At 47.5% G+C, this 18,203-nt stretch overlaps 1 protein-coding gene across 5 annotated transcripts in view; it reads right to left on the reverse strand.

Annotated features, from left to right (window-relative positions):
- Window positions 1-1,753: 1,753 nt before the first annotated feature.
- Window positions 1,754-18,203, reverse strand: part of LOC129857431 (protein Aster-A-like) — a 31,599-nt gene continuing 15,149 nt past the window's right edge. For all 5 annotated transcript variants that reach the window (XM_055925665.1, XM_055925663.1, XM_055925668.1 and 2 more), the window contains 14 exons: window positions 17,968-18,063; window positions 15,370-15,450; window positions 14,916-15,034; window positions 14,262-14,559; window positions 13,533-13,689; window positions 12,421-12,567; window positions 9,484-9,605; window positions 8,936-9,078; window positions 8,226-8,329; window positions 6,015-6,221; window positions 5,660-5,738; window positions 4,766-4,873; window positions 4,356-4,476; window positions 1,754-4,207 (listed from right to left, as the gene is read on the reverse strand). In XM_055925665.1, coding sequence (XP_055781640.1) covers window positions 4,106-4,207; window positions 4,356-4,476; window positions 4,766-4,873; window positions 5,660-5,738; window positions 6,015-6,221; window positions 8,226-8,329; window positions 8,936-9,078; window positions 9,484-9,605; window positions 12,421-12,567; window positions 13,533-13,689; window positions 14,262-14,559; window positions 14,916-15,034; window positions 15,370-15,450; window positions 17,968-18,063 — 1,884 coding nt within the window. In that variant the 3' untranslated portion in view covers window positions 1,754-4,105. The remainder of the gene's footprint in view (window positions 4,208-4,355; window positions 4,477-4,765; window positions 4,874-5,659; window positions 5,739-6,014; window positions 6,222-8,225; window positions 8,330-8,935; window positions 9,079-9,483; window positions 9,606-12,420; window positions 12,568-13,532; window positions 13,690-14,261; window positions 14,560-14,915; window positions 15,035-15,369; window positions 15,451-17,967; window positions 18,064-18,203) is intronic.

Consider the following 18,203-nt stretch of genomic DNA (forward strand, 5'->3'; position numbering starts at 1 on the left):
AATAAATTTCACAAGCTGTTGTGCAAATGGAATAGACAAAAGGTGGAAATTATAGGCAATTAGTAAGACACCCCCAAAAAAGGAATGGTTCTGCAGGTGGTGACCACACACCACTTCTCAGTTCCTATGCTTCCTGGCTGATGTTTTGGTCACTTTTGAATGCTGGCGGTGCTTTCACTCTAGTGGTAGCATGAGACGGAGTCTACAACCCACACAAGTGGCTCAGGTAGTGCAGCTCATCCAGGATGGCACATCAATGCGAGCTGTGGCAAAAAGGTTTGCTGTGTCTGTCAGCGTAGTGTCCAGAGCATGGAGGCGAACCAGGAGACAGGCCAGTACATCAGGAGATGTACTGGACCGCTACCTCCGCCTTTGTGCAAGGAGGTGCACTGCCAGAGCCCTGCAAAATGACCTCCAGCAGGCCACAAATGTGCATGTGTCAGCATATGGTCTCAGAAGGGGTCTGAGGATCTCATCTCGGTACCTAATGGCAGTCAGGCTACCTCTGGCGAGCACATGGAGGGCTGTGCGGCCCCACAAAGAATTGCCACCAGACACCATGACTGACCCACCGCCAAACCGGTCATGCTGGAGGATGTTGCAGGCAGCAGAACGTTCTCCACGGCGTCTCCAGACTCTGTCACGTCTGTCACATGTGCTCATGTGCTCAGTGTGAACCTGCTTTCATCTGTGAAGAGCACAGGGCGCCAGTGGCGAATTTGCCAATCTTGGTGTTCTCTGGCAAATGCCAAACGTCCTGCACGGTGTTGGGCTGTAAACACAACCCCCACCTGTGGACGTCGGGCCCTCATACCACCCTCATGGAGTCTGTTTCTGACCGTTTGAGCAGACACATGCACATTTGTGGCCTGCTGGAGGTCATTTTGCAGGGCTCTGGCAGTGCACCTCCTTGCACAAAGGCGGAGGTAGCGGTCCTGCTGCTGGATTGTTGCCCTCCTACGGCCTCCTCCACGTCTCCTAATGTACTGGCCTGTCTCCTGGTAGCGCCTCCATGCTCTGGACACTACGCTGACAGACACAGCAAACCTTTTTGCCACAGCTCGCATTGATGTGCCATCCTGGATGAGCTGCACTACCTGAGCCACTTGTGTGGGTTGTAGACTCCGTCTCATGCTACCACTAGAGTGAAAGCACCACCAGCATTCAAAAGTGACCAAAACATCAGCCAGGAAGCATAGGAACTGAGAAGTGGTGTGTGGTCACCACCTGCAGAACCATTCCTTTTTTGGGGGTGTCTTACTAATTGCCTATAATTTCCACCTTTTGTCTATTCCATTTGCACAACAGCATGTGAAATGTATTGTCAATCAGTGTTGCTTCCTAAGTGGACAGTTTGCTTTCACAGAAGTGTGATTGACTTGGAGTTACATTGTGTTGTTTAAGTGTTCCCTTTATTTTTTTGAGCAGTGTATTATCTAAGAGGGGAAGCAGTACAGGTGGGAGTCACCCAATGACCGCCCTTAAACATATAGATATAGCAGGGCAGATCAATTCCTGTGACATTAATAGATCGTAACAGTGTCTCCTGCTCCTTGGTAATGATGTAGGCCAGTAGATCAACTGTGTTTGTAGGTCAATTGACAGTATCGATCTACATGGACTTTGTATGAAGTCGCTGTTATTGGCAGACATCTAAAATCAATGAAATGCTTTGCCTCAACAGGTCAAAGCAACAGATCAGCTTGAATTTGGACACGGTGGGAAGACAGAAAGATGACATAATTACACCGACTGTTTTTAAATACTTTTTTTAGTTAAACTTTATGAAAATGGTTGACGACACACACACAAAAAAATAAAAATAAGACTCCGATGAGTTGTTGCATATTTTAGAACTTTTCATTTCTCTCCAGGGCATTGTGTACAATCAAATCTTTTACAGTACATTTGCTCCCCCGACCCCCCACCCCCCTGAGCCTAATAAATATAGTACATCCTTTGATCACTCACTGTTTGGCCGTGCACAGCAAGGCTCACACACTTACACAGCTGAAGGGCAAGAGACGGAAGGAGTGGGGGGGGGAGGCAGTACAACGAGGAAAGAGAGAGAGGAAGAGTGAAAAAGACAACAGGAGGGGGGGATGAAAAGGAAAATAATTAGGAAGAGAGAAGATGGTTTTTGATAGACAGTGAGAGGGAATCAGAGGGGGGGGGGTGAGCAGAAAATAAAACGAGATGACCTTCCGACAAACAAAAACAATAAGAAACAAGATAGACTACAAAATAAAGATATAAAATGAAAAGGAATAACATATAAGCATCAATTTGAACTCACAAAAACAATACTGCAATAGTTTCCCTTTATCCAGGCCTACACTTCTGGTTGGTCCTTTTTAAGTCCAGCCCAGTTTACACTAGAAAGTCACTAGTTTATTGCATCTCTCTGTTTACCTGGTGTGCAAAGTCTGCGTCCCCAAGGGCACATTATTTCCTATGTAGTGCACTACACTATAAAGGAAATGGGGTGCTATTTGGTACGCAGAGTCTGGTCTACAGAGTACAGTCAGTAACCCTGAAACACTTCAAGTCCGATCCAATAACACAATCAGAAGTTGACCAAGTGCGAAAAACAAACCAAAAAAAGTATCCGACAAAAACAAACTCATAATCATACTGATCTTAATAATACCAAATGTAACAGTGACGATGTAACATTGAGGATAGTTCTTTCTAATACATATATATCTCCGTCTTCTTGTCCAACTCCAGATCTTCGCTTGCTTGTCTCATTTTGCTCTAAACACACTTTAGAGATACACTACTTTTGAATGTGTAAAAAGTAGTTTAAAAATCACCAAATATCATTATTGCTATGACCAGTAAATATAAAAGATGAACCTAATAGCTCTTTCTTGGTCCGTGCTGAAGTATTAACACAGAACATAAATCGGAAAAAAAAGAAATCATTCGCGTTGAGAGTTGGACAGGACTTTTCGAAATCAAAGTCGTGCTAAATAAATACTGTAACGGTCTGGCGCGCACACTCATCATTCGCTCTCAATTCTCAAAACAACCCAGTCACCCTCCAAAAGACAGCTAACGATAAAAACGAGCTAGTAGAGGATTTAGGAGTCTTTTTATACTATTAACATCTAAAAAATAAAAAATAAAGTATTGTTTCGAAATGATTCTCCAATAGCAGATCAAGTCTAAGATGGAAGCTGCTGATCCCAGATGGAGAGAATGAGAGAGAGAATGAAAAAAAGGAAAAAAAAGAGTTAGAAACAGGAGACTTTCTGTAATCCATCAGAGCTTTCCCCTCTCTCGTCATGTGTCCCTCATTTCCAGAGGCTCAAGGGGGACTTAGCTGAGCGGACCCCTCACACCGAGGCACATAAGTCCCCTAGGATGGTTTCAGCTGGGAACAGAGCCATAGCTGTTTATCAGGGCTGGGAAAGCTCCCAATTTCCCAAATGTCAGATTCCATCCATTTTGAAACGCAAAGTTAATCTGGGTTGGCCCATTTTGAGAAATGCAGTCGGTCCAAGTCAAGTCAGTCCATTATGAAAGCAGCAGGGCTGCACATGATGAAATGCAGTAGATCGTCCGTTTTCTTTAGAAAATGTCTCTTGGATTCTCAGGCAGGGGAGATGGTTCAGGGTGAGCAGCATGGTTGGTTGCATGTGAGGAGCAGATGGTACTATACAAACTGGCCAGCCGTTAGCCCTGACTGTGGGAGATATGGTTGGCTCACCATGCTATGTTATTGCTGCAATCCTGAAGACATTCCCAGTTTAACTGTCTGGACATGAGAGAAGGTGGTGACTACAGAAGGTGGAACTTTGCCATTGCAGGTTACTCAGACTGAGGTGTGGGGAGTTATGGGTAGTGTAGTACCCCCCCAAAGGTCACTCACCACCCACCCCATTGCAGGTTGCTCAGACTGAGGCGTGGGGTGGGGACCCCCCCACCCCCCACATCTCTCCCTGTCTGTTTTGAGTAGAGAAGCAGGAGCGGAGCTTGGGATCGTGTGAGAGAGCGTCACTCTCCCTGAGTGTCCCAGCTGGACCCCCTTGGCTCTCTCCCCCGTGGTCTATTCATACCCACTTGAGGGCTGGAGGTTGGAGGGTGGAGGGAGGGAGGATCAGTGCTCAGTGAGAGACTCTGAAGTGGGGTTCGAGGGGGGATCCTGCTGGACTTCTGGAGTGACGACGCCTCGGTGGAGCTTTTCCAACGACTGTTTCATCTGAGGGAGAGACAGAGAGGACAGAGGAGGAGGCTAATGTCATTACGACAGCCATCATGACTCATTCACGAAGAACAGTGAAGCCGTTTGTAAGCCTTAGGGAACGCTTCGTAAATGATGCGTGCACATGCTTGGACACACACCACACCTGGTCTAGCAGAGTGACTGAGGATTGGAGGATCTGTTGCCATTTGCCCAGCTGGGCCTGGTGGAACTGTCTCTGGAGCTGCAACACCTGGGCCCACTCTCCTGCAGACTGGGGTAGAGGACTGGATGGAGAGAAGAGAGGAGAAGAATGAAAGGGAGAGAGTGAGCGAGAGAAGAGCAGTTAGTTCACATTCTAAAAATGCATCTCTGGTAGTAAGTAATATCCAATGAAAGTGCTGGTTTGTTCTTGAGCAACGGAAGAGGACAAATCATAGATCAAAACAGTGGGAATCAGAGGTGCATTCGGTTCTAGTTTAAATCTAGTTTTCAATGAAACGGAGAACGGGACAGTGTCCTCTGATGGGTAAGTAGTAATGGCTATAACAGAAAGATCTATCCCGGTTTGGTTACCTGTCAGACAGAGAGAAGGAGTGCCACGTCTCCAGCGTGTGTGCAGCTCTCTCCAGAGAACACAGCTTGTAAAACAAGAGCATGTTGAGGGCCACCAACACCACCAGACTAGAGGAGAGAGAGGAGAGGTGATAAAACAAACAGCATAGAACGAAAGAGAGAGGGTAAATGATTTGACGTAAGTATGGGCCAAAAACAGAGGGAGCGTGACTGGGTTATGAATAAAGGGACAACATTCAGGAATATGAGAACTGGAGGAGGAACGGAACAGTGGTTGCGCATCTCAAACTGTAACACAGCACAAAATGTTCGGGGACAACAAAGCATACTAGACCATCAAATGACAGCGGAGACCTCACAACACCGAACAGTCATTCAACGAGACATTGACGATGTGACACCCAGTCTCTTATTATACGGTACCTGACACAGATCCTATGCACACGAAGCGATAGAGAGAGAGAGGCGGTGGGAGGCCGTCAGTAAGCAGAGGAGATATTCATTTCATTGAACCCCCCCCCCCCCAAACAAAACAGTGACGACATGGACTACAGAAAAAGAGAAACAAGCACTCAGACTCATTTGTACACTAGCACACACAGTGGAACTCACACGGTGGTGGTTACAGTAACGCTACAGGGATGAGAGGTCCCCAAAAAACACTTTCACAATCACTCACAAAAGGTCCAATCCCGACTTGAGTTTAGTGTAGGTTATGTATTGATGTCAATGGGAGGATTGTGTGAAACGTGCGTATCTCAAGTCTGGATTCATCCTAAAGCTCATACGCTGGACAAGATTAGGCCATTGATAATTCCCTTGGTTTACTCCTACTAAGGGATAGGAGAAACGATCAGTGTTTCTTTTCACGCACGCCGAGAGGTCAGAACTCACATGAAGCTGACTATGAGCAGTATGGTAGAGATGCTGTTGCCTCCGCCACGCGACCGCTCTCCGTGCTTGTACTGACCACCTGGTCAAAGGGAATAAACACATTACTTACTGCCAGAAGAGCCTGGATGCAGTTCCAAATCACACCACCAGATGTCAGTGTATAAAGCAAAGAGGAGCACCAGTGGCATCTGACATTTAGTTGTATGAATCATCATAAACCTGGAGACAAATAAGTTTGATTGACACATTTGAGGTAATCATTGAACTCTGCTTGACAATCTTTTATATGGGTTTTATTTATCAGGTGTCAAACAGAAGAAAATTAACTGATGCCACCACGACCCTGTTGACTCACCCGCCTCTCTCCGCTCCTCTCCTATCCCTCGGTCCCCGCGCTCTCCACCTCCCTCTCTTTCCCGGTCCCCCAGGCGCCGGGAGCAGGTGCGTTTGCGTCGCCGCAGGGCCGGGGGTGTCTTGGCACAGTCTGCCCCCACCACATCCCCAGAGGTCACCACTGACACCTCAGACTGGAGCAGGGTCTCCAGCTTACACACCTCACTCTCTGATAGAGAGAGAGCGACAGACGGAGAGAGGGAGGGAGGGAGAGAGACAGACGGAGAGAGGGAGGGAGGGAGAGAGACAGACAGACAGACAGACAGACAGAGGGAGGGAGGGAGAGACAGACAGACAGACAGACAGAGGGAGGGAGGGAGAGAGACAGACAAAGGGAGGGAGAGAGACAGACAGAGAGAGGGAGGGAGGGACAGAGAGAGACGGAGAGACAGACGGAGAGAGAGAGACGGAGACAGAGAGAGAGAGAGAGGGAGGGAGAGAGACAGACAGGCAGGAGGAGGGAGAGAGACAGACAGAGGGAGGGAGGGAGAGAGACAGACAGACAGACGGAGGGAGAGAGACAGACAGACAGACAGAGAGAGGGAGGGAGGGAGGGAGGGAGAGACAGACAGACAGACAGACAGAGGGAGAGAGAGAGACGGACAGACGGAGAGAGAGACAGACGGAGAGAGAGACAGACGGAGAGAGAGACAGACGGAGAGAGAGACAGACGGAGAGAGAGACAGACGGAGAGAGAGACAGACGGAGAGAGAGACAGACGGAGAGAGAGACAGACGGAGAGAGAGACAGACGGAGAGAGAGACAGACGGAGAGAGAGACAGACGGAGAGAGAGACAGACGGAGAGAGAGACAGACGGAGAGAGAGACAGACAGACAGACGGAGGGAGGGAGAGACAGACAGACAGAGGGAGGGAGGGAGGGAGAGAGACAGACAGAGAAAGGGAGGGAGAGAGACAGACAGAGAGAGGGAGGGAGGGACAGAGAGAGACGGAGAGACAGACGGAGAGAGAGACGGAGACAGAGAGAGAGAGAGACGGAGACAGAGAGAGAGAGAGACAGACGGAGAGAGAGACAGACGGAGAGAGAGACAGACGGAGAGAGAGACAGACGGAGAGAGAGACAGACGGAGAGAGAGACAGACGGAGAGAGAGACAGACGGAGAGAGAGACAGACGGAGAGAGAGACAGACGGAGAGAGAGACAGACGGAGAGAGAGACAGACGGAGAGAGAGACAGACGGAGAGAGAGACAGACGGAGAGAGAGACAGACGGAGAGAGAGACAGACGGAGAGAGAGACAGACGGAGAGAGAGACAGACGGAGAGAGAGACAGACGGAGAGAGAGACAGACGGAGAGAGAGACAGACGGAGAGAGAGAGGGAGGGAGAGAGACAGACAGACGGAGGGAGGGAGAGACAGACAGACAGACAGACGGAGGGAGGGAGGGAGAGAGACAGACAGAGAAAGGGAGGGAGAGAGACAGACAGAGAGAGGGAGGGAGGGACAGAGAGAGACGGAGAGACAGACGGAGAGAGAGAGACGGAGACAGAGAGAGAGAGGGAGGGAGGGAGAGAGACAGACAGGCAGGAGGAGGGAGAGAGACAGACAGACAGAGAGAGGGAGGGAGAGAGAGAGAGAGACAGACAGAGGGAGGGAGAGAGAGAGACAGACAGACAGACGGAGGGAGAGAGACAGACAGACAGACAGACAGACAGAGGGAGGGAGGGAGAGACAGACAGACAGACAGACAGACAGACAGACAGACAGACAGAGGGAGAGAGAGAGACGGAGAGAGAGAGACGGACAGACAGAGAGAGGGAGAGAGAGAGACAGACGGAGAGAGAGACAGACGGAGAGAGAGACAGACGGAGAGAGAGACAGACGGAGAGAGAGACAGACGGAGAGAGAGACAGACGGAGAGAGAGAGAGACGGACAGACAGACAGAGAGAGGGAGAGAGACAGACAGACAGACAGACAGAGGTAGGGAGAGAGAGGGAGAAAGACGGAGAGACAGACGGAGAGAGACGGAGGGAGGGAGGGAGGGAGGGAGGGAGGGAGGGAGGGAGGGAGGGAGGGAGGGAGGGAGGGAGGGAGGGAGGGAGGGAGGGAGGGAGATAACCAGAAAGAACCAAAAAGAGAGGAGGTAAGCAATAAGAACACACACTACTTTATCCCGAGTAGGAGAATAAGACTACAATGTAAGTCAGTCTCACCCATGTGTCTGTAGTACTCCTCGATGCCGCTCCAGGTGTTCTTCTCGATGAGCGCCTTCACCAGGCTCCACGGCTGCTTCTTGTAGCAGATATCTGACGAAACCCTGCAGACACACAAGCAGCCACAACTCAGAGTCCATCACACTGTAACCAGCAAGCCATCCCTGAAGCACTCTGTATCACTAGACATAATGCACGGTACTGCACATACCTGGGATCCCCACAGAATTAAATAGAACATATTATATAACAGTATTATATGACATCTCTAAAGGGATCACACGGTTCACCAACGACAGAAGCTAGAAACGTATCATAATGAACACCGATCCGCCACTGAACTGATGGCGCCCGACAGACGTGGCAGTTCTGCTTCTAGCATTTCGCTACGCCCGCAATAGCAATCTTCTAAATACGTGTATGTGACCAATAAATCCGATTGAGTTAAACTGCACCTCGTAGAACAGTTTTAAAAAGGGACACTTCATCCATATCGGGTGTATTTTATGTGACGTAAGAACTGAAGCTCGCGGTTTTCTAAGGCAGTGAGTTCACCTGATACATACAACATTCAGTAGGTTAGCACACAAAACAGTCGTTTCAAACAACTAAATGTTTCTATTGCCATTTGATCTGCACAGGCGACTCGTACACAAACTATTAGTCAGTCAAACACTCTTCAGTGTGCTGGGTGGTGAAAGTAGGTATACCGGAGTCTGCTCTTGTTCTTGTTGATGGCGGTGAGGCAGTAGCGGTGCACGGTGTAGAAGTAGTCCTGGTAGGGGATGCCCGAGGTAATGACCTCCGAGTCCACCACGTAACACTCGCCCGGCGCACTGTTCTTAAACAGCGTCTGGATGGAGCGAGGGAAAGAGAGGTGTTAGCGAATGATCTCCGGGGGTGTGTCTCGATCCTCAGAAGGCGAGTCAAGTCTTGTTCTCCCACTCAGTGGAGACTCCCAGCTCCAACGTCTCCGTGTCGTGACCTAGATTTTTCTCTTGTGAACTGGATATTCAAACCAGAACATGGAGGACAATGGAGGCTGGTGTCACTTTAAAAAAAAATCAGAGGACAGGCTCATTTGTAATGGCTGGAATGAAATGAATGGAACCCTATCAAACACATAAAATCTATATGTTTGATCCGGTTCCAATCATTACAATGAGCCAGTCGTCTGATTTAACGTGACACCAGCTACCACTAATGTCGACCAAATGTTTTTTTTAAACTGCAAAATCCAACGTGCTGACTGACTGACCTGAGTCTCCACGACGGGGGCGGTCTTGGGGCCCAGGGGGTTGTTGATGGCGATGGTGTAACTCAGGATCCGGTTGGTGTTCCCACTGCAGCTGTCCTGCTGCCACTCACGAACTGACAGGTCTGACGGAGGGACAGAGAGAGAGAGAGGACGAGGAAAAGAATGAGGGAGTGAGTGTGTGTGTGAGGGAGAGAGAGAGAGAAAGACAGTAAGTGAGAGAAAGTAGGAGTGAGAGGACAGAATGAGAGAGACAGAGGGAGAAAAGCGAGAGGGACACAGCACCGCTTTCACAGAGGAAAATGCACTAATTAAAGCCACACAATGTCCTCAAAAGCTGGCAGGGGCACAAACCAGGGAGGCCATCAACCAACCAACTCCTCGCCTCTATGGCAGCATCTAATAAACGCCAACTTTAGGGAACTGTGCTAAGAACAACGAATATGCAGAGCCCTGTACTGCTTCTCTCAGAACATACAATAGCATATCAGGTGTTGAAGAAAAGAAGAGGAGAGCGAGAGAGACAGATGGAGGAAGGGTAACCCAGCGTAAACAAACACCGTGGACTGCTCATTAGCGCTACAACACACTGGCCTATGTCTGAGGAGAGGGGAAGGAAGGGGGCGGAGGGGGGAGACCCTGACCGCATCCCAAATGGCACCCTATTATTCATGTAGGGAATAGGCCAGGATGCCATTATTTGGGACAGCTCCAGTCTCAGCACTAGGAGGATAATAACAATCATTCCATCCCCATACATGACAACAGCCATACTGCGTGGAGCAGCAGAGACGTCCTACAGATGAGCACCAGTGCATCAGGAGATAGTCGGTCGGAAGAGGCGGCAATGAGCGTCTCACGCAGTAACACTCCTAGGCCGCGTCCCAAGCGGCACCCCGTTCCCTAAATAGCGCACTACGTTTTACCAGGGCTCTGGTCAAAAGAAATGCACTATATACGGAATAGGGTGCCATCTTGGACGCAGCCCTAAAGCTTACTGTACAAGCCCTGGAGGAGTGGACTTTAGGAAGGGCCGATAAGTCACATGGAATGAACTAAGCATTTTGCATCCTATCGTGTTGTAGCCTATCCATGTTTCTAGGCAGACTATCACTAGTACTGGGAAACAGTGGTGTGTACAGGAATGTACTCTAGGAACAATGCTTCTACGTAAAAAATGTAAGGAGATATTTAGGAAGGGAATGAAAACAGAATGAGCAGAAAGGGAGAGGGATCAAGAGGGATCAAGAGGAAGAAAAACGAGAACGTTGCCAATGCCAACCATGTGTAAGATCAACAAAGAGTGTGTGTGTGTGTGTCTCCGCGTATGTACAGTGGCTTGCAAAAGTATTCACCCCCTTGGCATTTTTCCTATTTTGTTGCCTTACAACCTGGAATTAAAATATATTTGAGGGTTTGTATCATTTCATTTACACAACATGCCTACCACTTTGAAGACGCAAAATATTTATTGTTTGTTTGTTTCATGATAAAAATAAAATGAATTCAAACAGAAAACCTGAGCGTGCATAACTATTCACCCCCCCCCCCCCCCCCAAAGTCAATAGTGCAATTACAGCTGCAAGTCTCTTGGGGTATGTCTCTATAAGCTTGGCACATCAAGCCACTGGGATTTTTGCCCATTCTTCAAGGCAAAACTGCTCCAGCTCCTTCAAGTTGGATGGGTTCTGCTGGTATACAGCAATCTTTAAATCATCCCACAGATTCTCAATTGGACTGACATCTGGGCTTTGACAAGGCCATTCCAAGACATTTAAATGTTTCCCAGTAAACCACCAGTGTTGCTTTAGCAGTATGCTTAGTGTCATTGTCCTGCTGGAAGGTGAACCTCCGTCCCAGTCTCAAATCTCTGGAAGACAAACGGGTTTCCCTCAAGAATTTGCCTGTATTTAGCGCCATCCATCACTCCTTCAATTCTGACCAGTTTCCCAGTCCCTGCTGATGAAAAACATCCCCATAGCATGATGCAGCCACCACCATGCTTCACTGTGAGGATGGTGTTCTCGGGGTGATGAGAGGTGTTGGGTTGGCGCCAGACATAGAATTTTCGTTGATAGCCAAAAGCTCAATTTTAGTCTCATCTGACCGGGGGTAGCTTCTTCCATATGTTTGGGGAGTCTCCCACATGTTTGTAGGTGAACACCAAATGTGTTTGCGTATTTTTTTCTTTAAGCAATGGCTTTTTCCGTCCACTCTTCCTTAAAGGCCAGCTCTGTGGAGTGTACGGCTTAAAGTGGTCCTATGGACAGCTCCTTCAGGGTTATATTTGGTCTCTTCGTTGCCTGGTCCATGAGTTTTGGTGAGCGGCCCTCTCTTGGAAGGTTTGTTGTGGTGCCATATTCTTTCCATTTATTACTAATAGATTTAATGGTGCTCCATGGGATGTTCAAAGTTTCTGATATTTTTTTATAACCCAACCGTGATCTGTACTTCTCCACAACTTTGACCCTGACCTGTTTGGAGAACTCCTTGGTCTTTATGATGCCGCCCCTTGCTTAGTGGTGTTGCAGACTCTGGGGCCTTTCAGAACAGGTGTAAATATACTGAAATCATGTGACACTTGCACACAGACACTTGCACACAGATTGCACACAGGTGGACTTTATTTGACAAATTATGTGACTTCTGAAGTTAATTGGTTGCACCAGATCTTATTTAGGGGCTTCATATCAAAAGGGGGTGAATACTTATGCACGTACCACTTTTGCATTTTGAATTTTTGGAAACAAGTTATTTTTAAAATTTCACTTCACCGATTTGGACTATTTTGTGTATGTCACATTACATGAAATCCAAATAAATTAAAATATGAAACAAAATCTGAAAAACGCCAAGGGGGATGAATACATTTGCAAGGCACTGTATGTGAAGAGCAGGTGTGCCAGTGTGTACACGTGTGCGTGTTTGCGCTGTACGGACCTGTGAAGTGGCGCTGGGAGAAGAGATGCTGGATGAAGTGTGTGTCTGCGGAGAAGAGCAGGTCGTGCAGCTTGTCCACGCTCATGTGCACCACCATGTTGATGTGCAGCCGGCCAGCCAGGTCCGCACAGAACGACTCCACCTCGTCTGCATGGGGACAGAGTTACACATCAGTCACAACTATAGTAATGCACCAGTTAGCAGAGATACCACAGTTGAGAAAGTCTAATCATCAGAATTTCTATGATTTTTTTTAAATATCCCCCAGGATTTGTTGCAACTGCATTGACAAATGTGGCCTAGATAAGCTGGCTTGTCAATCAACTTCAATTCCAGTGTCAGATGAAATGGCTTTTCAAGTCAATTAAATAAAATATAAAAACGTCAGCGATAATGGGGAGGATAATGTCCTTTTTGTTGACGAGAGACACAGTTTAACACAGTTCTGTTAGAGCAGAAGAGAACTGTAAAAGATTCCCCACTTTACAGGCCTCAAAGAAAATACATTGTGGTTGCTAACATTAGTACAATTCAGACTTCTGTAAAGTGAACGTTGCACTTTATCGGTCAAATCATAGTCACTAAAACAGAATTTTCTCAGAAAATATATTGTTTTTCTGCTCCTAGTACTCTGTCATCTGCTAAGTGAATAGTGACGTCTCAAGTTTCTCTTGAGTTTTGCCTTTAATGCAGCAAGTCACACAGTCTGTGCTCAGGAGAGTCCATGACTACAGTAATGTAGGTCCTACTAGACTTCTGGTAGACTACTAGTATGGTATCAATAGGAAGGGAGTATTTGCAGTAGTTTCAACTGGCTTTCTCTTCTGCATCTGCACTGATCTGAGAAGAAAAGATAGCTGAAAGCAGCAGAGTGGAAACCAATCGCTTTCATCTGTCACGTTCTTTCAGATTAGTGGGAATGAAGGAAAGGAGATGAGGAGAGAAAACCCCCTTACGGACTATTCGAATTTCACCTTTGTAAAGTGTTTACAAGCCAATCTTTCCCTCTCAACTCTCCTACGTCTGCATCAGATTAAAATGTATTTTCTATGTTTGCCTAAACGTAAATGTTTTTCCATGAAACTACTCTCGTGTGGGCTCCAGGAACTCACCCTCTTCCTGTGTGTCTGAGGAGTTGCTGGGGTCGGTGGGCAGCTCGTCGTCGTTGGTGAGCTGGTCCAATGAGGAGAGGTTTCCCAGGCTGGTGGCAGACGGGGGCATCATGTGATTGGCAGACTCCAACAGGCTGTCCCCGCCCTCCTCCACATACTAGGAAATGGCATGTGAGGGGAGAGAAAGGGGTAGTTAGTTACCACACGCGTGAGGTCATTAAGGCAGAAACACACACAAACAGAGCAATTCCAACACCCTCACATAACTGAGGAGCCTTGGAGGACTAGTACGACCTCAAAGCCTCTCTACTCTGCCCTGGTCAGACAACAACACTGGCTCTTTTAGGCACAGCATGGGCCACGTCCCAAATAACACCATATTCCCTATATAGTGCAGTACTTTTGACCAGGGCCATGGCACCCTAATTCCCTGTAGTACACTATATAGGGAAGAGGGTGCCATTTGGAACACAGAATTAGCATTACATCCGAGACGAATGGCCGTTTAGAGCCAACAAGCGACTCTGATCTACTGAGGTATATGTATCCTATCAAGATAAACCACGGAACAGTCATAATTATGAAACTATCTCTAAAGTCAGTTCAAATTTATAACCCCCCCACCTCCCGATGCCCTGGGTCATATTCACTTAAGACAACGTTTTGAAACATTTTACCCTAATGAATAAGACCCTGTAGTTCCCTGGCATGAAATCAAATAAAACTCACGAAAGAGGCAGCAGCCGAGGCGGGGGCGGACAAGGAGGCGGTGTGTGTGGTGGAGGGCAGGGAGCTCTGGGAGCTGGGCGGGCTGGGGTCCGGGGGGTCGAGGGAGGGGCTGCCGGGGATGTCTACGGGCAGACAGGTGGATGAGGAGGGGGGAGAGGAGCCCAGACCACCGCTGGCTAGGAGGGGGCCACTGGGGAACAAGGCTGCCATGGAGGGGGGCGAGCTGCCCAGAGAAGCTATGGCCCCCAAGGAGCTGAGGTCCAACAGGTCAGAGATAGAGACTGACTCGTCCACTGGCCTGAGATGTGTGTGTGTGTGTGTGTGTGTGTGTGTGGGGGGGGTTGGATAAGGAGACAGAGACAGGAAGAGAAACGGAGAGAAATGAAGGGGACAGAATGGGGGAAAGTATGGGGGAAAGAGGGCGAAAATGAGCGCGAGAATGAAGGACGGGAAGACAGAGAGGAGAAAAAGGAGAAAGAAACATGATGATTAACAATTCACAATCCCAGTAGTGGCTTTAATTGAAGGGATCGATAATCCAGAGACATCAAAGTTAACGGACGACAGTTCTAATTTAATGGACATCGCCAAACTAAATGGTCGCACGCACACACACGTCAGACTCTCACAGACACAGCGAGCATGTACACTCACAGTAGACCGTTAATGTGCTCATCGGTGGGTGAGACATAGTCATCGTCTTCACTGGTGAGGCCCAGCTCAGTGCCGTAACACTGATGGACTATGTGCCACAGCTCCTTTGGGGACAGAGGCTGAGAGGAAACAGACATTAACCGTCTCAATTTCTCAATAACTTCTTGGATTTTCCTCTTGTAGGACATTAAAACGTCAATCAATAATTAAATCATTCAGTAACCGATAGTGTTGGTCAGTGTTATATGCATTTTGGGTCCTGTTGCATTTTGTTATGTTATATTTCATCACTGAATAGTTATATTATCCAATAAACAACATAAATAATACTGTTTGCCGCCTCTCAGTATTTGGAAGTGCCTTTGTTCCGGCACGGTGATATATATGCCCAGTTAATGTCACACTGGCAGGAGTGTGAGAGCTGGAGGTGGGAGGAGGGAGAGGAGGTGGGTACCTTGTCCATCAGTGCGTTCTGCCACAGTCTGAAAATCATCATGTAGCTGCGGTCCCTCGCCCCGAAAGACGTGAAGAAGTGCTGGATGAAACGACAGAGAGCGAAAGAGAGCAAGCACAGAGGAAAACAAATTGAGTGAACAATGGAATGATGGCTAGTGATTCGGCTTGTCAAATACCATGACAGAAATAGTCTATTTTGCCATGATTAAAATAAAAATAAAATGTTATTTGTCAAGGATTGGAAGCATCTAAACCAGTGGTTCTCAAATGGTTTTGCCTTGGGACTCAAATATGACAATTGAGTCGCGACCCAATATTATGGAATGTTGATTATTACATTTTGTAACGTTGTATTGGAGCTGCTTTCTTGGGCAGGTTTCACTTGCTAAATAGACTCTCTCAATTACGGTAATAAAAGAAAGTCATTACACAGACATATTAACTGAGAAAACATTTACCAATTGAAGAGAATAAGCTATTTAATTAGGCCACCAGTTCAGGAGTGGGGAGTAATAAATGGTCAGACTCACAACATGACATCAAAAGCAGTCCAATAATGTTCATGAAAAGTAACACATACCAGTGTTTCAAATAGAAAAAAACACCATCATTTGTAATTGATCATTAAGAATTCCTATGTCAACAGTTTCACAACCTTGACGACTTATTTTTATTTTAAAGGTTTTTAACCAGATCACAAATGTAATATGAAAATCAGAATGAATTAACAATAATAATTAACATAGTGAACAATAACTCATTAACCTGTTTATTTATTGTGTGTGTGTGTGTGTGTGTGTGTGTGTGTGTGTCCTATCAGTGGGAAAGCTGGGGGTGTTTGTTTAGTATGATAAGTTTATTTATTATTGAAGTCTGGGGTGATGGTTGACAAGGCAACTCGGAGGTCATGCTGGCTGTCCAGTTTTTCTCTGATTTTAGTTTGTTTTCAGCACTGCCATTGCAGAGAAGCCACTTACACACTGATTGGTAGTGCTGAACGGTACCTTGATTCTGATTGCATGACAAGCGAGAGCAGGATACTCTCCCATTACGCTGCACCAGAACTGTGACAGTGTCATTTCCAGGAAGCGCATGCTCAATCCACGATCAAATGACAGCTCCACCAGCAGATCCTCTCCGTTGCTCGGCAACGTGATGCTTCCCATCTCCACTAGATAGGGGTCCCCGTATCCAGTCATCTTGTCTCCTGTTCTCTTCCGGGAAGTAGTTGGAAAACTTTCCCTGCAGCTTGACAAGATGCTATTTAACGGTGTTTCGCCGTGCGCTTTGTTGATCGGATTCTGAATCTTGAAATCAGCATTGGGAAACATGTCAACCCTCCCGTTAGAAACATGATTTGACCAAACGGTAAGCTTCATCTTGAAGGCATCCACTTTGTCCCTCTGTTCATAATTGATTGTGCCAACCTCCCTTGCATTGACACATTGAGAGAATTCAGATCAAAAATATCCACCAGGTAGGGAACCTGCGCGAGCGTTTCCTCACAATCGGAAAGTTCGGGCAGAGGTGACTTGTTTACCAAAAGAAACACAGCAATCTCTGCTCAAAGCTCATAAAAGCGACCCAACACTTTACACCTGGAAAGCCAGCGGACCTCTGCATGATAAAGCACCTGATGGTGCTCCCTCCCCATATCCCTGCAGAAGGCCTGAAACACCTGCTTTCCCTAGAACTCTTTTTGATATATATAGTTGACACGCTTGATCACATCCTGGAGAGTGGCGTGGAGCTCAGGCACCATGTCCTTCGCTGCCAATGCCTCCCTATGTAGGAAGCAGTGGTTCCAGGTCTCACTCTGTGCTCTCTCCAGGATCCACTTTGCTACCCTGGAGTGCTTTCCCGACATAGCAGCTGCCCCATCAGTGGTCACACCGACGCACCCATCCCAGGCCAGTCCCACGGAGCCCAAGTGCATATCCATTGTGTTAAAGACAGGCTTTGCAGTGTTGGTGGTGGGCCAATCAGCACTTAAAAGGAACTGCTCCTCAAAGTTATTATCCCAGGCGTGTCTGACATAGACCATTAGAATTGCATGTTGAGCCAAATCCGTAGATTCATCAAGCTGCGCATTATGCCCTCAGACATGTCCTGGATTCTCCTGTCATTGGATAGGGGTGTGGTTTTAAGTTTGTTGGCGGTTGACTCTCCCAAGATTTCAGTTCACATATCAATCGCAACAGGGGGTATGAGATCCTCTGCGCTGGTGTGGGCTTTGCACTTAGCAATGCGCTGGGCCACAAGGATGATACGAAAACATTATTGGATTGGTCAGCGAGTGAGTGCAGAGCGAAAACCCTCCGAGTCCGAACGTAGCTAGCCATTTCACCACTGCGGACACACTGCACGTGTAAAGTCAGCAACAGTAAGCGCTGCAGCGGTATCCTTTCAAAATACACCTCCCGCAACCCTCCCCCCCACACCCCCCAGTTGACAATCACTATACTGTCTACAAGAATCTATAATAAAAAAATATTTTCCTTTACATATCATTGATACACCTGTTAACTACTGTTCTTCTACTACTCTGAACCGTCATAGTAGGCTGTGTGACTAAATATCGAGCCCCTTGGCTCACCTTGTCGTGGTCGGTGCTGATCTGAATGGCGTTGGGGATGACCTTGGCAGTCTTCTCCTTCGTCAGGGTGGTCACATCTTTCAGCAGGATTGTGATCTGAAATGAACATGAGGATTAGTGTGTGTGTGGAGGGTTGATTCTTCTATACTTGTGGGGACCTAAAATCCCCCAAAGTCCCCACAACGATAGTAAAACAAGGAATATTCTCCCTTATGGGGACTTTGGGGGATTTTAGG

The sequence above is a fragment of the Salvelinus fontinalis genome, chromosome 6, assembly GCF_029448725.1.
Source record: "Salvelinus fontinalis isolate EN_2023a chromosome 6, ASM2944872v1, whole genome shotgun sequence".
Lineage (NCBI taxonomy): Eukaryota > Metazoa > Chordata > Actinopteri > Salmoniformes > Salmonidae > Salvelinus > Salvelinus fontinalis.